The sequence below is a fragment of the Phascolarctos cinereus genome, unplaced genomic scaffold (assembly GCF_003287225.1).
Source record: "Phascolarctos cinereus isolate Bilbo 61053 unplaced genomic scaffold, phaCin_HiC Scaffold_5;HRSCAF=322, whole genome shotgun sequence".
Classification (NCBI taxonomy): Eukaryota; Metazoa; Chordata; class Mammalia; order Diprotodontia; family Phascolarctidae; genus Phascolarctos; species Phascolarctos cinereus.
The window spans coordinates 86,112,329-86,133,422 of record NW_027555958.1 but is presented as its reverse complement, the minus strand read 5'-3'; the positions used below and the strand labels follow the sequence as shown (position 1 = coordinate 86,133,422).

Here is a 21,094-nt window from a genome sequence, read left to right as displayed (position 1 = left end):
GCTGTAGACATTCAAGCAAAGGTAGATGGAGCATTTGTTGGGAATATAAAAAAGTTTCTTACTCAGGTATAGCTTAGACCCTAATAGCCTCTGAGGTCCCTTCCAACTCTGAGATTCTAGGATCTTGTTACTCAGTCCATGCTTCTAAAGTTCCCCACTTTCTGAAGGCTTTCAGGTTGAATCTTTTAACCCAGAAACTCCTAATTTTACTCCTATTGCTGATATTATTACTCTCTGTGAAACTCCACCAAAGGAGAAAAGATTCCCTAGATCTCTGAACTTCAAGAGCCCAAGATAAAAATACAACTCACAACAGTTTGAATTAGGATTTGAACAGTGTTCACTGAGTAGCCACAGAGGGAACCATGGAAAATATTGATACATTCTCCTAGCAGTGGCTATCCCTTCTGTTACTGCATTCAGGGAGTGACATGAAGATCAGTTGTATAAATTAGATCATTATCAGGTTTCATTAAATGCAAAAATATGAACTTGCACTAAGCAAATATTCAAAAATGAATTGGACCCATATTACGCTTATGCTAATTTTCCTGCTTATGAAAACTATGCAAAGTATTTTCCCGAAGAGAAGTTATTAAATGAAATAATTGTTTCTCCAAAGATTCTATGGACATAGCATTACAAATACATACAAATAGATAAGCAGAAAAAAATCACAAAAATGTTTTTACAATATATATGTATATGTATGTACATATTCCTATGTTTTTAGTTGTAAAATAATACGTAACTTGATTCTAAGATAAACAAAAAAAAGGGACAAACTGATTTAATTTGTATGTTTTGAAATGTCAAGGGTTTGTTCATGAAATCATTCTTGATGTTCACATGGCATTTTCCCAGTATTCTTCCACTTCATCAGATCTTAAAATGGAATCAAAGAAACTCCAAAATTTCCTTTAAATAGACAATATAAAAAAGCTTATTAGATAGGAGGAAGGGTCTTGAAAAGAAAACTATATTTCAACCTTAACAATTATTTCTGAATTTAATTTACTTAGAATTGAGCACTCCGGCAATATACATTCATTTTATTTGGATGGACATCTCAGTTCATTTCTACAATAATATAGGGGGCAAAGATTTGGTGACATTATAAACACCCTCCTACTGATGGTAAGGGAGGTAGTGTGATATAGTAAGAAGCTACTAGGATTAAATTCAGGAAGCCTGAGTTCAAGCCTTGTCTCCATTACTTTCTAGAGTTATAACCATGTGCAATTTATGTAGATCAGTGGAACCAGTGCTGATTTGGGTTCAGAACCTGGCTCTGTCCATTTTCCTTTCTCTGAGCCTCAGTTATTCCATTTGTTCAATCACAGAGCTGGATATGATGTTCCCTAAAGCCTTTTCCAACTATTAAAATGGTCTATAATTTACAAAACTTTGGAACTTGAAAAATTCTTTATTAAGGACTTTAAAATCCTTTAATGAAAAGTAAGTCCTATGAGCTTACAGAGTAGTAAGGTCCCATATCATATTCTTATGTCCTGTGCCCACCATCTAGCCCTTACTGCTGCCTCAGAGGCAATGTGTGTAGTCAAGTGCTTATTACTACAACAAATTACCCAGGAGGCAGCACCAGTTGAAGGACAGCCTAAGGGGACTTCTGCTACCTCCCCAGCTGCTCTTGATCCTCACAGATGAAGTATGTCATAGTAGGTGCAGAGGTGAACCTAATATTTGCAGGAATACCTGAGTTCACATCTCACCTCAGATGCTAGCTGAGTGATACTGGGCAAGTCAATTAACCTCTGACTATTTCAGTTTCCTCATCTGTAAAATGGGGGTAATAATGGCAGCTATAACCCAGGGTTGTTGTGAGGATTAAGTGAGATAATAATTGTAAAGCATTTTCAAAACCTTAAAGACTTATATTAATGCAAGATATTGCTATTAGCTATTATTCACCTTTGGCAACCAGATGCATCTAAATCTACATTTGAAATCAGTAGAAACCTGGGTTTGAATCCCACCTTTGATTCCACTAATTGTATGACTAGTTAGTCTCCTAACCTTTTTTACTTAGTTCCTTATTCTATAAAATGGATTGCTAATAACTTTTTTTTTCACCACCCAATACAGTTGTTGTGAGGAACAAAAGAAGTTAATGTATGTAAAATAATTTTCTAAACTTTATGAATTGCTATGTAAATGTCAATTTTCACTATTACTACTATTAAAAATTAAAATCACTGCGTGCTTTGCATCAAAGGACCAAACTCTGCCACTAGTAATCTGGTTGAATTTAGGTATCACTTCACCTATCTGATCTCAGTTTCTCCATCTAAATTATATGAACTCAGAAGAGGGGCCACTTCCAGAGCTGAGGCTATTATTATTAGAGACTAGCACATTATATTCCAACCACTGTAAATGAATACGTATGAAAGAGGAACAGAATAATGTGCCTCTCCTGTACCATGCCTTTCTATTACTATGATTTTCATTTCAAATACCCTTTCTCTTCTAGATCTCATCCTTATTTTCACATAATACTGTCTTCAAAAGGTCAATCAGGTCACACTACAATCATAGACTGTCCTCTACTATGTCCATCTGCCACACATGCTTTTTCTCCAGTCATGGGTATCTGCCAACAATGGGGCCATTCTGTTCTCGCTTATGGCCTACTTCTTCCCAAACTACAGATGACAATGGGATAAATGAGCTGAGCAATAATTGCACATGTCAGTGCTCTCTCTTGTCCATGGACAAGTCAATATCATAAAACAAACATATGGAAGCAAACCATTACAAACTATTACTTTGAATACCTCATAATAGTTTTGTGATTATTTTGAGATGAATGTTGATGTGAAATCCTCCTCAAAGTCCTACTCTGATGCCTCATCATGACCTAGAAGTGACACTAAACTCTTGAAAGCTATACCTATGTGAAGATCTGGCAAGTTTTCCATTCTATAAATGCTGTACATATGGCTCCAACAAAAGATGGAGTTTGTTTTCTGAAAACCAACTTAGCTAACCACAGATAGACACATCACCAGTGGCCTGGCCACCGAATGATGAAGTCTTTGTTGTTGTTAATAATAGGAATCAATGAAACAAAGAAAAATGGCAAATGGCCATCAGTCCTATGCTGCCCATTTCTGCTTCTACAATGATGGTGGAAGAGTGGTAAGGAAGGTGCTAAAAATTAGTTTTAGATTATTAAAAAAAACTTCAATTTCACTGTTGGCGCTCTATATGAGATCTTCATCCAATGACCATTGAGTGGATACGTTGCTAGAGAAGCTGAATTGTATTAGGAAACCAGAAGAAAGAAAGAGTTGCAGTTAAATGGAAAGATAAAAGTCTTTGAAGAGGTAAAGAAAGTATTTGGAGGAGTAAGTTTTATTGTATAACCAAAAGCTACAGGGCATATTATTTCACAGGGTTATTTTCTCATCACCTATTACAATACTAGCGAGAGGTATTTGCAAAAGGGCCACCAGGAAAATAACTGCAGATTATTCACTGATGTTAGTTGCTGAGGACAAAGTGGTAAAGAATGTCTACAAAGAACCTCATAAGACCTTTGAAATTAATCAATGTGTACTCTGATACTTGGTGACTTTAATGCAAAGATTAGAAAAGGCAAGGATGGGAAGAAGTAAATAAATAAATACACACATACGTGTGTGCATATGTGTGTGTGTGTGTGTGTGTGTGTGTGTGTATGGAAAAGTATGGCTCAGAAGCAATGAGAAAGACTAAAGATAATATGCAAGTCTCATACCTCTATATCATGAATGCTTTTTTCAGAAAAGGAATTGCTAAATTCCTGAGCACCAAATAACATCAAGAAAGATGAAACTACAGCTGTCTGTGAACAGACAGACCATCAATTCATCAATGCTAAAATCAAGATTTATATTAAACAAGAATAGTAATGAGAAAAAGACATATGCAATTTAAAAGATTTAATCGTATATTATCTAAATCAGTTTTTTTTAACATAAAAGGTGAGAAAGGAACAATAACCATGACTACAGCGCCACTTACATCCAAAAGTTAAATCAATGTAAAATGATTGCTACAGGGGAACAAAAGAGCCCCAAAGGGCACATTGAGAGCCCCGAAAGGGCATATTTAAAGCCCAGAAAGGGCATTGTTAGTCAGCAAACATTTGACTTATTTGACAGACAGAGAGCTGGATACCAAAGGCGACCAGAAGTGAGAGCAAACTCACGTAAATCTTGGGAAGAAGAATAAAGAACGATTATGAGGAATGCTCAAGAAAAACCTAGCAAGATATCTAACTAAGGAAGGTCGTCCCAAGGGCACTCAAGAAGGAAAATGGAAAGACACTAGAAAATCGGGGTGGGGATCACCAAAAATATATTTTAACAATTTTATTTCTTTTTTTTTCCATCAAGGATAATGGGACCGCTATATTTGGACCCTAGTATCCCAGACCTTGTGGTTCTTATAAAAGAGGCAGAAGTGGCACTAAAGGGAATGACAGGGAAAGCAGCCATATTGGATCAAGTGTATAGAGGCAGCTAAGTGATGCAATGGACTGAGTGCGAGGCCTGATCTTGGAATAGGTCTGAGTTCAAATCCTGCCTCAGATACTTACTAGCTATATGGCTTTGGGCAAGTCACTCAACCACCATTTTGCTTCAGTTTCCTCAGCTGTAAAATGTGACTACTAATAGCACCTGCCTCCTAGGGTTATTGTGAGGATAAAATGAGAAAACATTTTGCAAAGCACTTAAAATAGTATCTGGTACATGGTAGGCAAGGTATAAAAGCTTTATTATTGTTTTTGTTGGTTCAGTCATTTCAGTTATGTCTGACTCTTTGTGACCTTATTTGGAGTTTTCTTAGCAAAGTCCTGGTAAATCTTTCCTAGGTGATTGGAGATGGAGTTTGGTTAGCTGTAAAGTGGAAGAAAAGAGGGCCTAATCCCTTTCTTTAGAGATCAGTCTCTCGCAGGACAAGCCAGTCCAAATCAAAGGCTTAAGTCAAGAAAAAAAGGCCACTTATCAGAGAAAAGAGTAGCGAAGTACACTAGTCCCAGACGTAGTGTCAAAGGTTGAATTGTTTATTAGGGCCATCCCAGGGAGTAAGTTCCTAGAGATTTCTTGCCAATTCAACCTATAATACCACATATTTTGCCTTATACTGAATAAAATTTTTAAAAAAAGACTAGTTTAATAGTACAAGCAACACTTGGACTTACCTACTTTGAAGAACGTTGTGTAACTAAAACTTTGAGTGACTTCTATGATGAAATGTTCACATATTAAAGTTAAAATAAGTTGTGGAATAGGCAAAGAAACACTTTGAACAAGAGTCACAGGCCTAAATTAGTTAAATGAAAACTAGTTAAATTCCTTGTGTATTAGTTAGCAGTCATTTCAACATTCTTTGCTTTTGATGGATTTCAGCAATCCATTTAACAGTCTCTCTCTCCTTGTGGACAATTTGGAGAGAGATAATTTTATGTGGGTTAGAAGATGATGAGGGGAATGTGCCATCCTGGTGAAGTACTGATCTTCTCTGATCAGAAGAATCCTAATTAAATGACTTCCCCCCGACGAATTGATGGAATTTGCAGGATATAATGAGCAAGTAACAGACACCAAGCTGCTTACAATGTAAAAAGGAGTATAAAAATGTTTACATGTTTTACCCCCTCTTAGGTGCATGAAAAAGTTCTCCAGATCAAGGATGCTGGACAGAGGTTCAGCCACACCCTAGTTGCCCTGTAAAAAGAAACATGCCCTAAACAGGAGACAAAGTTATGAGGATTGTAGTCTCAAACAGTTGAGTAGAAAGCCAGATCTCAAGAAAAAACTACTCTTGAGAGGGGAGATTTCCTCCTCCTTACCCCTCCCACCTGCCAGTATGTCTTGCAGCACACAGCAGAAATCAGGCCTAGTTAACAAAGGTGTGAGACTGGGAGGAGTATTCTGATATAAAAGTAAAGGCTATTGGCAATTGAGCTAACAATAGGAAAAAGGACCAAGGAGTCCAGATGAGGGACTCATCCAACTGAGATGCTTCTCCCTAGGACAGCAGCATGAAGACACCAAGAAGGGAAGCAGGTCATCAGAGCCTGAAAGTCTCAGAGGCATGAGTTTTGCTGGTCACATGTCTTAACTATATGTGATCATCTATTAGTGTTCTTTCTATCTGTGCCCAGTCTTCCCACTAACTGTTTATTGTTTCTTCCTATTTATAAAAAGCAGCATGGTTTGAATCTCTGCTGGCCTACCCAATGCTTACTTCCTTGGCATGTTGAATAAAATCCTTTTAACTGTTTCTTCATGGGTTTGCCTTATTCATCAGGGCAAAATCTGAACAAAGATTTCTTTTAACAACTGCATGACCTCAAATTCAACATGCCCCAAATGAAACTCAATGAAACCTTTTCTCTCAAACCTTCCCCTTTTCTGAACTTCCATTTTACTGACATAGGTACTACCATTCTCTCAATTACTCAGACATCATCCTTACCTCCTCACTCTCAATGGCCCCACATCCAATCTCTTGCCCAAACTTGTCTTTTCTGCCTTCACAACATCTCTCATATTTAGGTGTCCCCTTCTCTCCAACAACCACCATGACGCTCGTTCAGGATTTCATCACTTCTTGCCTGCACTATTCCAATAGCCTTCTAATCATCCTCCTTGACTCAAGTTTCCATTTCTACTCCTATCCATTCTTCACTCAGAAGCCAAAGTGATTTTCCTAAAGTGCAGATCTGACCATGTCACCCCTAACTCAGTAAACTCTTGTGGCTCCTTATTACCTACAAGATCAAATATAAAGCCCTCTATTTGGCATTTAAAGCTCTTCATAACCTGGCCCCATCCTTCCTACTTAGTCTTCTTGCATTTTACCCTCCTCTATGTACTCTACTACAGCTAAGTACAGCTAGGTGGTACAGTGGATAGAGCACCAAGTCTGTAGTCAAGAAGATCTGAGCTCAAATCCAGCCTCAGACACTTACTAGCTGTGTGACCCTGGGCAAGTCACTTAACCCTGTTTGCCTCAGTTCCTCATATATAAAATGGGGACACACTGGAGAAGGAAATGGCAAACCACTCCAGTATAGGCGGACATGATTGAACAACAAATGTACTCTACTCCTCTGTCTACAGCCACACTGGCCTACCTACAATTACTTACTCATGCAACACCCCATCAAACATTTCTGTTTTTGTACTGATTTTCCCTCATGCATAGCAAGCTATTCCTCCTTCCCTCCCCTCTACCTTTTAATTTCCCTGACTTATTAACCATCAGCTCAAATCTCACCTTATTCAGGAACAAATTCTGATTCTCCCCAGTCACTAAGAAGGCATTCTACCCTCAGATTATTTCCCATCTACTCTGTATGAATCTTCCATATACTTGATTGTTTTAATGCTTTCTCCATTATGAGAATGTGAGTAGAATTAGATCATCAGATACTGTGTTTTTTCCTTTCTCTTTCTTTCTTTTTACTTTTTTATGTATCTCTAAAACTTCTCAAAGTGTATCTCACAAAGTATTTTATAAATGCTTTTGGACTAACTACATTAGTGTCTCAATGTTTCCAATACCCTATCTACAACATACTAATCAATAGTGAGGCAAACACTCAAAAAGAAGCTATTAAAAGGTAAATATATGCAGATGCCCACCTTGGGATATAAGTTACTAGAAGACAGGAATTGACTATAGATTCATATTTATATTTTATTGTTGTTTAGTCATTTCTGTCATGTCTGACTCTTTATGACCTCATTTGGGATTTTCTTGGCAGAGATACTAGAGTGGCATGCCATTTCCTTCTCCAGTTCATTTTACAGATGAGGAAACTAGGCAAACAGGGTTTGCCCAGGGTCACACAGTTAATAAGTGTTTGAGACCAATTTTGAACTCAGGAGGATGAGTCTTCCTGACTCCAGATCTGGCACTCTATCCACTGTGCTACCTAACTGTCCACAATAGATTGTAGTATGGTTTAATTTATTTGCTTTTCTTTTTAAATATTATAATGCTCCATCTCATTTGATCTTTTCCTAACAACTTTATGAGGGAGGTGCATGTATTATCACTTCCATTTTACAGATGAGAAATCGAGACCCAGAAAGGTCTTCTACTCACCTACATAGAAATCAAGAATCATAGGCAGGTATTGAACCTTTGTTGACTCTAAATGCATTGCTTTTTATTATGGTCTAATTCATTATGAATTGAGCTGTTTAAAAATATATTGCTACCATTGCTTTCCTTAAGTTACTCATACTTACTGCTGGTCTTCCTGGGCTATTTTATACCTGTCAAGGCTCTCCTTGATTCTTAATTCAGAGTCCTACAAAAAGAACCAAAAATAAATAAATGAACCAGTCAATCTCATATAAGATCAACAATTCAATTCTATCTCTTCTTTTAGAGTACTTATGCTACCACCTGCTATTACACATTTATATATAAACAAGCACATACATATTATAAAGGGAAGCATACACATCAAGTTAATTAGAGACAAAGTTAAGAACACACCTGCTCTCAAATAACTGAAAATTAAAGGGGGTAGGGTATACATTGGGGAATGGCTAAAGAAAACTTGGTTATGAATGTAATGGAATGTGATTAGGCTATAAGAAATGATGAAAAGGATGGTTTCAGAGAAACCTGAGAACACTTATGTATTGATGCAGAATAAAGTGAGAATAACCAGAATAATTTCTACAACAACAATGTAAAGACAAATAGCTTAAAAGGACTTAAGAACTCGAATCAACACAATAACCAACCAGGAGAGAACTGAGGATGAACTAGGATAATCCACTCCCTGACAGAGAGGTAATGACTTCAAAATGCAGAATGATTCACATATTTTTGGAAATGGACAGTTTAGACATGGGAATCTGTTTTGTTTCGCTATGCAAATTTGTTACAATGGTTTTGGTTTTCTTATTTTGTTTGGTTTTTTTTGTTTCCTCTTTAATAAAGATAGTGGAAGGGAAGGAAAATAAATGCTTGTCACTGAAAAATTTTGAATCACATTTTAAAAAAGAACACATCCATTTACTTGAGACCAGACTACAACTGTTTAAGACTGAAGTAGTGAGGGTTGGTTCAGACAATACAATTCCCTTTTTTTTTTCCCTAGCCACTTTATTCCCCTCTTACAGCTGATTTCAATGATTAGGATAGTTACCGAAACTGGGCAAAATCTGATTATGGTATTACATACTGTCACCTAATAGTTATATACTAATGGAAAAATTTTTAATTGTTGAAGGTTTTGGCCAGTCTAAATAGCATATTCAATGATAGCACAAATGCCATGCTGGGTCACATTTGTTAGGAGCTTCATTTCTCTTGGTCCCCTTACCCCATAATCCAGTCAAGTTGCATTTACCTGAGAGCTACGAGTTAGCCATCCTTAGAAATTCTTTTCCTATCTTAAAAGGAAATGCATGAAATTCCAAGGGGTTATGGCTTGGGGTTGCCTCAGGCTGTCAAGGTCTTGTTACCAGGGATTGGTTTCTTCTGCTGGCTAGTCCTTCCCTCTCTCTTCTGGTTCCAGCTCGCTTGCCACCTACTTTGTATTACCTTCTAGTTTTTATGCCCTCCATGTTCTTGGCTGCTTGCCTGGTTTCTGACCTGCTGTTTGTCCTAATTCTCATTATTTATGTGTGTCCTGACTCGGCTTGCTTATTTGGTTTGCCCATGATGGCTCTGTTCCTTCAATGCGTAACCTTGGCTTCCTGCCTCCTACATCGCCCACACACTGGCCTGACAAAAGCAGTGATCCATTAAATATGATCTCATTGTCTCTGGCAAAGGCACCAATGGATGCTGTTAGAGTGTTTGGTCACTTTCCATGACATCAATTTAAAAAGATTAGGGGTATAACTTAACTTCCTTCAATAATCACCTATAACACCTTATGGACTATTTCTATAGGCTTCTAACTTCTCCTTGTGCAACCTCTCCTCTCTCCAATTCATCCTTCTTATACCACATCATTCCTTCATCGAGAATCTTTCCTATTGTATCAAGTATAAAACTTAAATTTCATGTCTTGGAGTTTAAGTCCTTCTAAAACCTGACTGTGACCTACCCAATTCTGTGTGAACTTAGCTATTAACCAAGACTACAGAGAAATCTTAAGAAGTATGGACTAAAGTAAAGAAAAAATGATAAAACAAAGAATTCCAGGAAAAATAAGGGAAGGTTTGTATTAATTTAGTCAGAATGGAATATACACAAAAAAAGAATAACATACACAATACCACAACAATGCAAACAAAAAGATCACTGAAAGAAACCAAACTGAATAACTGAGACAAAGTGCTCTTTGAGAACAAACAGTAAAACATAACTGCTTCCTTATAACAAAGAGATGGGGGGCTACTGTGGCACAATACTGTGTACCTTGTAACGCAGAGTCACTGTATTGGGTGTTTTTGTTTAATAGTTCTTCTTTGTTACAAGGGAGAGTCCAAAGCATCAATAAAACACAGAGAAAGACAGACAGACAGAGACAGAGAGGTTAGGAATGAAAAAGCACGCTAAGCCTTTGGAAGATGAGCCATCACTACCCTTCTGATAACTGTTGTACATTTCACTAGAGCCTCTGACTCCCTCTGTTTTGGACTCCCAGACCAAATTCCTGGTTTTGGTTTCTTAGATGTCTTTATTGGCAACAGTGCCTTGTCTCTTCAATGGTCCCATGGTTTCTGAATCAAACTAGACCCCAAACCTGCACCAAAAGCTCCCTGGTGAGGTCACAGCCCACAATCAGAGATCATATCTCCAAGGAGCAGTTCATAATGGCTACAAAATACTTTTCTTGAAAACCTAGAGCCCTTCATCCTGTAAGGACAGTTTTGAATTATTTTCCCCTAAACTGAATTACCTTATATTTCTCCAGATTAAAGCTGGAATAGTTAAAGGCTATGGATTTTAGACAGAGTTCAATGACATATTAGGAAGACAGCTTGTTGATGATGTAAAAAAAAAAAAGCAGACTCTAGGGAAACTATCTCAATGTAATACCAAATCCCAAAGAACTCACGATTATTTTTTTCTTTAAAATTGCATTAACTGTCTCCAACTTAACAGCTTCAGTCTGAATGAGAAATGGGAGAAAAAGATTAGATATCTATTTAACAAGGATTCTTAGTTTAGAAAAAACAGGAAAAAGTCTACATGTCTTAATGTCCAGATATAGGCAAAAGTGGCATGATATTACTACTATATTTTAGCTGAATAAGTGAATTTCAGCTTGTGTAGGGCATAAAGTTTATGAAAATATCTCACCACACAACTTGAAAGCTACATATGACTGATGAGATCTAGAAGTTCAGAGGAGGTGAGTAAAGACGCCTTATACCACTATGGGACCTTTGAGCCAAAAACACATCTATCACAGAGATGTGGGCCTCTTTTATTTTTAAGGGATTCTGAAGATAGAAAATTTCACTGACTCCTTTAGGAACTCAGTCCCATGAATAATAGCCCTCTATGTGAAAAGAAATTCTCATAACTAATGTGAGTGTCTGATCAAACATATCCAACTCATTTTTCTTTTTCTTTCTCTCTTTGTTGTTGTTTGTCAGCGTGTCCAACTCTTCATGACCCTATTTGGGGCTCTCTTGGCACAAAAGACTGAACAACAAAAATGTTGGGCAGCTAGGTAACTCAGCGCTGGCCCTGAAGTCAGGAAGACTCATCTTCCTGCACTCAGATCTGACCTCAGACACTTACTATATGACCCTGGGCAAGTGACTTAACCCTGTTTGTCTCAGTTTCCTCATGTGTAAAAAGAGCTAGAGAAGGAAATGGAAAATCACTCCAGTATCTTTGCCAAAAAAGAAACACACACACACACACACACAAAACGGAGTTGTGAAGAATCAGATATGACTGAAACAACTGAACAACATTATGAGGCAGGCAGGTGGTGCAGTAGATAGAGTTCTGGACCTGAAGTCAGGAAGACTCATCTTTGGGAGTACAAATATGGCCTCAGATACTTACTAGTTGTGTGACCCTGGGCAAGTCATTTAAACTTGTTTGCCTCAGTTTCCTTATCTGTAAAATGAGCTGAGGCCAGATTTAAACTCACAAAGATGAGTCTTCCTGGCTCCAGGCCCAGCATTCTATCCACTCTGCCACCTAGCTGCTCAATGAAATGGTAATCTTTGGAAAATAGGGATCCTGTCCATCAGAGTAACCTATCAGAGCTTATGTTAAAAAACATAGCTTCAAAATCACTCCCATTACTTCATGGCTGTGGAGGAGGAATTGAGAGCGGTTAATCTCTTATATAAGAATAATACCTTACATCTTGGCATGGAATTGTACACTTTTAAAATACTTTCTCAGAGTTTCAATTCATCTTCATAACAGATCTCTGTAGTAGACTGGGCAATTCTGATTATTCGCATTTACAGATATGAAAATTGAGGTTCAAAGACACAAAGCGATGCCTAAAATTAAACATCTAATTTGTGGCATAGGACTAGGATCTCAGCACTTTGAAATGGCAGCTTGAGTGATTTCTGCATGACAGCATCCCAAAATTGTTAATGAAAGAGCTAAAATAATGGCAGAAATATGTCTTTCTATCACAGGAGAGGGTATGCACACTGCACACATGACAGTGAACCATTTCTTTTCTGTCCAGAAGCATATCAAAAGTTTCTTTTTGGCATAAAAGACTTGACTCACAATGACTGACACATAGCATACACTTAATAAATATCTGCTGATTGTTTGTTTGTTTTTAGCTTGGTGCTAGAAAATTGTGAAGTTATGGTCTTTGACCCTCAAGTCAATGGCCAGTTGAGAATTATTTAGATTTTATAGACATTCATTGGTTCAAGAACCAATCCATAGTCTATCAGTTAAAAGGCGTCTTTTAAGGATGCAGTATGTTTCAGGCACTAGGATAAATCCTGAGAATATAAAGGAAGGCAAAAAAAAAAGTCCCCATCATCAATGAGTTCACATTCTAATGGGGGAGACACTATGTGAATAACTTGGGACATGCAAAGCAGAATTAAATCTGTGTTTTATTAAACAAATAAAGAAAAATACCAGCATAAATTTAGCAGTCATCCCAGAACAAAGACTACTTCTATGACTCCTGAGTTATAGAGAATGATATAGTGAAAAGAACATGGTATAGTTGAACTCATCTTCCTAAATTCAAATCCAACCTCAGGTACTAGCTATGTGACCCGGGGCAAGTCACTTAACCCTGTTTGCCTCAGTTTCCTGATCTATAAAATTAGCTGCAGAAGGAAATGGCAAACCAGTCTAATATCTTTGCCAAGAAAACCTCAAATGGGGTCATGAAGAGTCAGATACAACTGAAATGACTCAACAACAACAAAAATTTGACATTAAGGATTATGAATCTAAAGTCGAAGGACTTAGATTTGAGTGCTAACTCTGCTACTTAACTCCATTTGAGTCTTTGTGTTGGATTAGATGTTCTTTTAGGTCCCTTCAAGCTCTATATCAAATATGAGTCCAATGTTCTTATTTTATAGATTAGATAGAAACAGGGAGAGAAGGAAGAAGGAAAAGAAGGAAGGAAGATGAGGAAGAAGGGAAAGAAGGATGGAAGGAATGAATGAACAAACGAATGAATGCATGAAAGAAAAAAGGAAGGAAGGAAGGAAGGAAGGAAGGAAGGAAGGAAGGGAAGGAAGGAAGGAAGGGAGGGAGAGAGGAAGGAAGGGGGGGATGGAGGGAAGAAGAAGGAAGGAGGAAGGGAAGGGGAAGGGAGGAAGAAAGGGAGGAAGAGAGGGAGGGAAGAAAGGGAGGAAAGGAAGGAGAGAAGAAGGAAAGGAAGAAGGAAGGGAGGGAAGAAGGAGGAAGGAAGGAAAGGGAGGGGAAGGGAGGGAGGAAATTAAGCATTTATTATGAAATTACTATGTGCCAGGTGCTTTACAAATATTACCTCCTTTGATCCCTATAACAACTCTTTGAGGTTGGTTCTATTATTATCTTTATTTTACAGTTAAGGAAACTAAAGCAGACAGAAATTAAGTAATTTGCCCAGTATCAAACAAGAAGTAACTTTCTGAGACTAAATTTGTATGCAGTTCTCCTAACTCTGTCTATCCACTTTGCCACCTAGTGGCCTCAAGGGGTAGTTAGGGGTAAAGTGCTTTGAAAACAAAAAGTGTTACATAAATGGAAACTTTGTTATCAATCATCATCATCATCATCATCATCACTGATTATTATTATTTTTAAGCCTCAATGTGCATGACATCATAGCTGATTTGTTCAAATATAAATCAAATCAGTCAAATAAAAAGTAGGTGAAAGAGAAATTGCCTTAATCAAATTACTGCATCTTTGTTGGTTTTAAAAAAAAAAAAAAAGGAAAACAACTGTTAAATGCAGCAAGATCCTATTGGAACAGGGTTCATATATTTGCCATTGCTCAAAAAATAATTTTAATTAAATAAAAAAATGGCATACCTCTATGCTTTTAATGCTATTCTCAATAATGTTTGCAATTCCAGCATGAGTCAAGTTGGTCTTGATGTTTTTTTCAAGAGCACAGATTTCAACCCATTTACTAAGAATTTCACATCTCTTTTCTTCAATCTTTTCAGTCAAAGTAAGCATCTTTTCTTCAGTTACTTCACTTTCAGGTGACTCTGAAAATATAAAAGTAAAACATATGATTATGAAGAAATCACCTTAGAGTTCTGTCTTAAAATTTTATTTTCTTTAGTTTAAGTATGCTTTAAAATAACGTCCAGTATTACTCTAAGCTTTTTGATAGCAAGTAATCTAAACTAGAAAGCAAACATAGAGTCACATATTTGTTAGAGGTTAGGTTCCAAAGTCAGCAAGCAAGGCAACAATTGTGTATGGTCAAAAACCATCCTTTAGGGGCAGCAAGGTGGCGCAGTGGATAGAGCACCGGCCCTGGATTAGGAGGACCAGTTCAAATCCAGCCTCAGACACATAACACTTACTAGCTGTGTGACCCTGGGCAAATCACTTAACCCCACTGCCTAGCAAAAACAAATAAACAAACAAAAAAAACATCCTTTAAAATCCAATAAGTTGGCTATAATGTACGGTAAGCTGTCTTTAAACTGTTGTATCTGAAAAGGTGCTTGGGTCACTTTCAAAGGATGGCAATTGGAAAAAACAAATAGATCTGAGATGGTTACTATAGCGGGGAAAATGTACATAAATTTTGTTCTACACAATGACCAACAAAGAGTCAAGAAGCAGATATCAGAAAATCAAAGGAAATCTAGCAGGAGTCTTCTACCTCATCTGGATCCTAAAAGGCTAGCTAAGTCATCTGTCTCATTAGTTAACATTTTTTTTTCTGGAAAATTACTTAAGCATAAGGAATGAACTGTCTGTGGATGGGATGAAGGGGAAATTCTAGAATCACACAGCATAGGAAGATACTCAGGGAAGTAAGACAGACTGAGGGAACAGCAGTTTCATTTCTCATTCTAATCTCTGGGAATATTCTCATTGAGTGGAATGCCTGTCTACACTATTTAAAATGTTATTTCTGTGTGTGTGTGTGTGTGTGTGTGTGTGTGTGTGTGTGTGTGTGTGTTTTCCTGCTGAGCTTTGTAGGTGAATTCCTTGAAATGTGATAGGATGTGCCATGGTATTTGATTCTGAGAGTGATAATTGCTAAGGAGCCATTCAATTCAAAATGTTCCCTAAACACTAAAGTACCAGACACCTAATTGGAATGGGGGAAGTATGGTCCTTTGAGAAGGGAAAAATTACTCCCTTCAGATGAGAAGCAATCATTGGAGACTGAAATAACTGACATGCAGACACTGTGGCTTTAATCTTTGCTCTTTTGTCAGATTATTTCAAAGGAAAAAGAAGAGTTTGAAGAAAAGGAAGCTAAAATCTTCTGGGAAATTACTTCAGCAATTCAATGAAGCTCAGAGCAAAAAAACAATCATAGAACAAACTCTAAGATATGGAGGTAGTTACAGGATGGGATCTATATCTTCAGACTTAAAATTCAAGGCTCTCCACAACATGACATCATTCAACTAGTCTATCCCATCTTACCTCACTCTCTACTCTTCATCCAAACTAGATTATTCTTAAATCAGGGTTCTTAATCTGAAGTCTATGAATCTCATTAAAAAATTTATTAAGTGTATTTCAATGTAATTGATTTCTTTTGTAATTTTATTATTTTATTTTATGCATTTAAAAACATTATGAGGAGTCAATAGACTTCATTGGACTGGCAAAGGGCTCTATGACTCTTTTGTGATAGTCCTCTGGCATAAGGGAGTCCCTTCTTGGAGGACATAGAACTTTATTGCAAGCAATAGGCAAAAGGAGAGAGGAAAAAGGAACAGGACATACACAATGATATAGAGTATAACTCACATAATGGTAGTGCTGCATTGGGAAACACAAAGAAACAGGTCCATTCAGCAGGAAATGGGTGCTCAGTGAAAAGATATGCTCCTGTTTGAGGGAAAGGTGTACTCCAAAGTACCGATTTGAGAATAGGTTTCTTATAGTCTGATTTAGGGTGCCCCACCCCCAGTTGGCCAATTTATATATCAAGGATCAGGGCACAACTTCATTTTAGGGGTTTGTTATCAGGCAGAAAAACAAGCTGCTGGTAGACAAAATATTATTTTGGAGGTTTGCACATCAGAGACAAAACGTAGACTAAATATTATTTGGAGAAGGCAGCTGTACCAACCTTCAAAAAGATTATTATCAGTATTTTTCCATGAATATGTCCTATAGGCTCACAATCTCCTTTAAGGGAAGACCATCATGATGTCTTCAAGATCATCGGACCTAGGGGGCAACTGGGTGGCGCAGTGGATAGAGCACCGGCCTTGGATTCAGGAGGAACTGAGTTCAAATCTGACCTCAGAGACATAACACTCACTAGCTGTGTGTCCCTGGGCAAGTCACTTAACCCCATTGCCTAGCCAAAAAAAAAAGCTTATCAGACCTAATCTTATAACAATGGATTCCATGCATAGATTCTCCCTTAAGGGGAGTCTATCATGGTGGTTTCAAGAATTAGTCCAGTCATTGTGGAAGGCAATTTTTAACTATATATAAAAATTTACTAAATTGAGCATATCTATTAACCCAGTAATACCAGTACTAGGCAAGGTAAAAGACATAGGAAAATAATATATTAAAAATCTATTAATAGTAACCATTTTGTTTTAGCTAAGAACCAGAAGCAGAGGATGCACATAAATTGGTTGTGGTTTAGTCCTTCAGTAGTGTCCAGCTCTTTGTGACCTCATGGACTATATATACATATATATATATATATATATATATATATACATACATACATACATATATATATATATATACATATACATACATACATATATATATATATATATATTATATATATATATATATATATATATATATATATATATATATATATATATATATATATATACATACATATATAGCACAGCAGGTCCTTCTATCCTCCACTCTCTCCCAAAGTCTGTCTAAGCTCATGTATAGATGACCTAAATAACATCCATTATGGGGGCAGCTAGGTGGTGCAGTGGATAGAGCGCTGGCCCTGGCGTCAGGAGGACCTGAGTTCAAATCTGATCTCAGACCAGATACTTGACACTTACTAGCTATGTGACCTGGGCAAGTTACTTAACCCCAATTGCGTTGCCAAAAAACAAATAATAACATCCATTATGAATATGAGTGGAAGTGATGAACAGATTTAAAGGATTAGATCTGGTAGATAGAATGCCTGAAGAACTTTGGACAGAGGTTTCCAATATTGTACAGGAGGCAGCAACAAAATAATTCCGAAGAAAAAAAGAAAAATGGCTGTCGGATAAGGACAAATAGCTGAGGAAAGAAGGTAAGCAAAAGGTAAAGGAGAAAGGAAAAATATACCAACTAATGCAGAATTCCAGAGAATAGCAAGGATAGATGTTTTCTCAAAAGGGCAATGCAAAGAAATAGAAGAAAACCATAGAATGGGAAAGACAAGAGATCTCTTCAGGAAAATTAGAGATGTCAAGGGAACCTTTTACATAAAATGGGCATGTTTTTATAAAAGATAAAAATTGTAGGGGCTTAACAGAAGTAAAAAAAATTAAGAAGAGGTGGCAAGCATATACAGAAGAACTATACAAGAAAGATCTTAGCATCACTTATAACCATTGTGGTATGGTTACTGATAGAGAGCCAGACATCCTGGAGAATGATGTTAAATGGGCTTAGGAAGCATTGCTTACAATAAGGCTAGTGGAAATAGTGGAATTCCAGATGAGCAATTTAAAACCCTAAAATATGATGCTGTTAAACTGCTGCATTCAATATGCCAGCAAATTTGGAAAACCAAACAGTGGTCACTGGATTGGAAGAGATCAGTTTACTCCCCAATCCTAAAGAATGGCAACACTAAAGAATGTTTAGATTACCAAGCAATTGTAATCATTTCACATGCCAACAAGATTATGCTTAAGATTCTATAAGCTAGGCTTTTACAACATGTGAACCAAGAAATACCAGAAGTGGAACTAGAGACCAAATTGCCAGCATTTACTGGATTATGGAGAAAGCAAGGAAATTCCATAAGGGAAAAAAAAACCTACTACTTTCCTCAAATTAAGTCTGAATTTTGCTCATGACTATGACTATGTAGGGCTTCTCCACATTTGGCTACAAAGTATATAATCAATCTGATTTCAATATTGACCATCTGGTGATGTTCATGTGTTTTGGGTTGTTGAAAAAGAGTGTTTGTTATGATCAATGAGTTATCTTGACAAAACTCTATTAGTTTCTGCCCTGCTTCCTTTAGTACTCCAAGACTAAATTTGCCTATTATTCAATCATCTTTTGATTCCTTGCTTTAGCATTCCAATCTCCTAGGATGACTGTAATATATTTGTGTGTGTGTGTGTGTGTGTGTGTGTGTGTGTGTGTGTGTGTGTGTGTGTGTGATTTCTAGAAGCTGTTGTAGGTCTTCGTAGAATTGACAATTTTGGCCTCAGGACAAAATGGTTGGAGCACAGATTTGTATTACTGTGATGTTGAATGATTTGCCTTAGATTCAAATAAGATATCATTCTGTTATTTTTGTGATTATATCTCAGTACTGCTTTTCTCATCCTTTTATTGACTATGAGGGCTACTGCTTTTCTCATCCTTTTATTGACCATGAGGGCTACACAATTTCTTCTAAGGGATTCTTGCCCATGGTAGTATAAGCAATGATCACCTGAATTAAATTCACCCATTCCTATACATTAAATTCACTAACAGCCAAAATGTTGATATTTAATCTTTCCATCTCTTATTTGACTAGATCCAGTTTACTTTGGTTTATCCCAGGTTCCTATGCAATATTGATCTTTACAGCTTTGGACTTTCCTTTGGTAATCAGACACATCTTCAGCTGCACCCCCTTTCAGCTTTCACCCAGCTGCTTCATTCTTTCTGGAACTACTTGTAGTTGTCCTCTGCTTTTCCCCATAACATGTTGGACACCTTCCAACCTGAGGGACTCATCTTCCAGTGTCATATCTTTTTATCATTTTAATGTTTTTCATGAGGTTTTCTTGGCAAAGATACTAGAGTGGTTTGCCATTTTCTTACCCAGTAATTCACCTTTTGTCAGAACTCTCCACTATGACCTATCCATCTTGGGTAACCCTGCATGGCAGAGCTCATAGTTTCTTTGAGTTATGCAAGATCCTCCACCGTAACAAAGCAGTTATCCAGGAGGGGTACATAAATTGGGGAAATGGATAAATATATTATGGAACATGAATGCAATGGCATATCGCACCATGAGAAATTAAAAGAATAGAGCTATAGTTACACAGGAAAAGAACTAGGAAAACAAAATTTTATAAGGATTGCTATATTAAAAAGAAAAATAACTTTGAAAGACTTAAGAATTCTGGGTGACTGAAAAGTAGTAGTACCCCTGACAGAAAAAGGGAAGTCTGGGAGAGGGGAAGGTTTTAGGATAAAAACAATGAGTTCTGTTTGGGATATGCTGAATTTGAGGTGCCTATAGGTCATCCAGTTGGTGATAGATGACTGAAGTTTCAGAGGCTATGCTGGATTGGGATTCATCTGCATAGAGTTGATAAATGAACACAATTAATTGGATGAGATTGTTTCATGAGATAGTATAGAGGTTAAAAAAATAGGAGAGAGTGCTAGATAAAGCTTTGGGGGACGAGCATGGTTAACAGGCATGACATAGATGAGGAACATGCAAAGGAGACTGAGAAGAAGCCGTTAGATAGATAAAAGGATAGCTGAGAGGCATTTGTGTCATAAAATATTACACAGGATAGCACATGGGTGGAAAACCAGCTGCCTTGAGGCCACATGTGGCCCTTTGGGTCTTCAATCCAAACTTCACATTGAATTCAGTCAAAGGGCCACACTTGAGGACCTAGAGGGCCATATGTGGCCTCAAGGCCACAGTTTCCCCACCCCTGGGATAGCATAAGCAGGAGGCAAAGATAAGCAATTGTGTCAAAAGCTGCACAGAGGTCAAGACGGATGAGGTCTGAAAAAAGGCTATTGGATTTGGTGATTAAGAGACCATTGGTAACTTTATGGAAGGTAGTTTCAAATGAATGATGAGGCTGAAAGCAAGAATGTAGAGTAATTAGAAGTGTGAGAAAAAGATGAAGAGGAAACATGGTGTGTAGACAACTTTCTCATGGACATTAGCCACAAAAGGGAAGAGAGATAGATGATAGCCAGATGCAATGATAGGAAAAAGGGGTAGTGTTTTGAGAATGTAGGAGACATGAAGTTGTCCATAGGCAGCTGGGAAACCAATTCCGCAACTTCCATCAGTCACCCATGCTGAGAAGGCTAGATGGTACACTGCATAGAATACTGGGCCTGGAGTCAGGAAGACCTTAATTCAAATACAGCCTAAGACACTCACCAGCTATGTGCCCCCGGGAAAAGTCACTTAAGCACTGTCTGCCTTGGTTTACTCAACTGTAAAATGAGGTTAATAATAGCATCTACTTTCCAGAGTTGTTGTGAGGATAAAGTAAGATAATATTTGGAAAGC

General features: G+C 37.4%; 1 protein-coding gene across 1 annotated transcript in view; it reads right to left on the bottom strand.

The window, feature by feature from the left end:
* Window positions 1-785: 785 nt before the first annotated feature.
* Window positions 786-21,094, bottom strand: part of CUNH6orf118 (chromosome unknown C6orf118 homolog) — a 67,994-nt gene continuing 47,685 nt past the window's right edge. The window contains exons 7-10 of the mRNA XM_020970424.2: window positions 14,485-14,666; window positions 11,057-11,110; window positions 8,277-8,338; window positions 786-918 (exon numbers count right to left, since the gene is read on the bottom strand). Of these exons, the coding sequence (XP_020826083.1) occupies window positions 846-918; window positions 8,277-8,338; window positions 11,057-11,110; window positions 14,485-14,666 (371 nt within the window). The 3' untranslated portion in view covers window positions 786-845. The remainder of the gene's footprint in view (window positions 919-8,276; window positions 8,339-11,056; window positions 11,111-14,484; window positions 14,667-21,094) is intronic.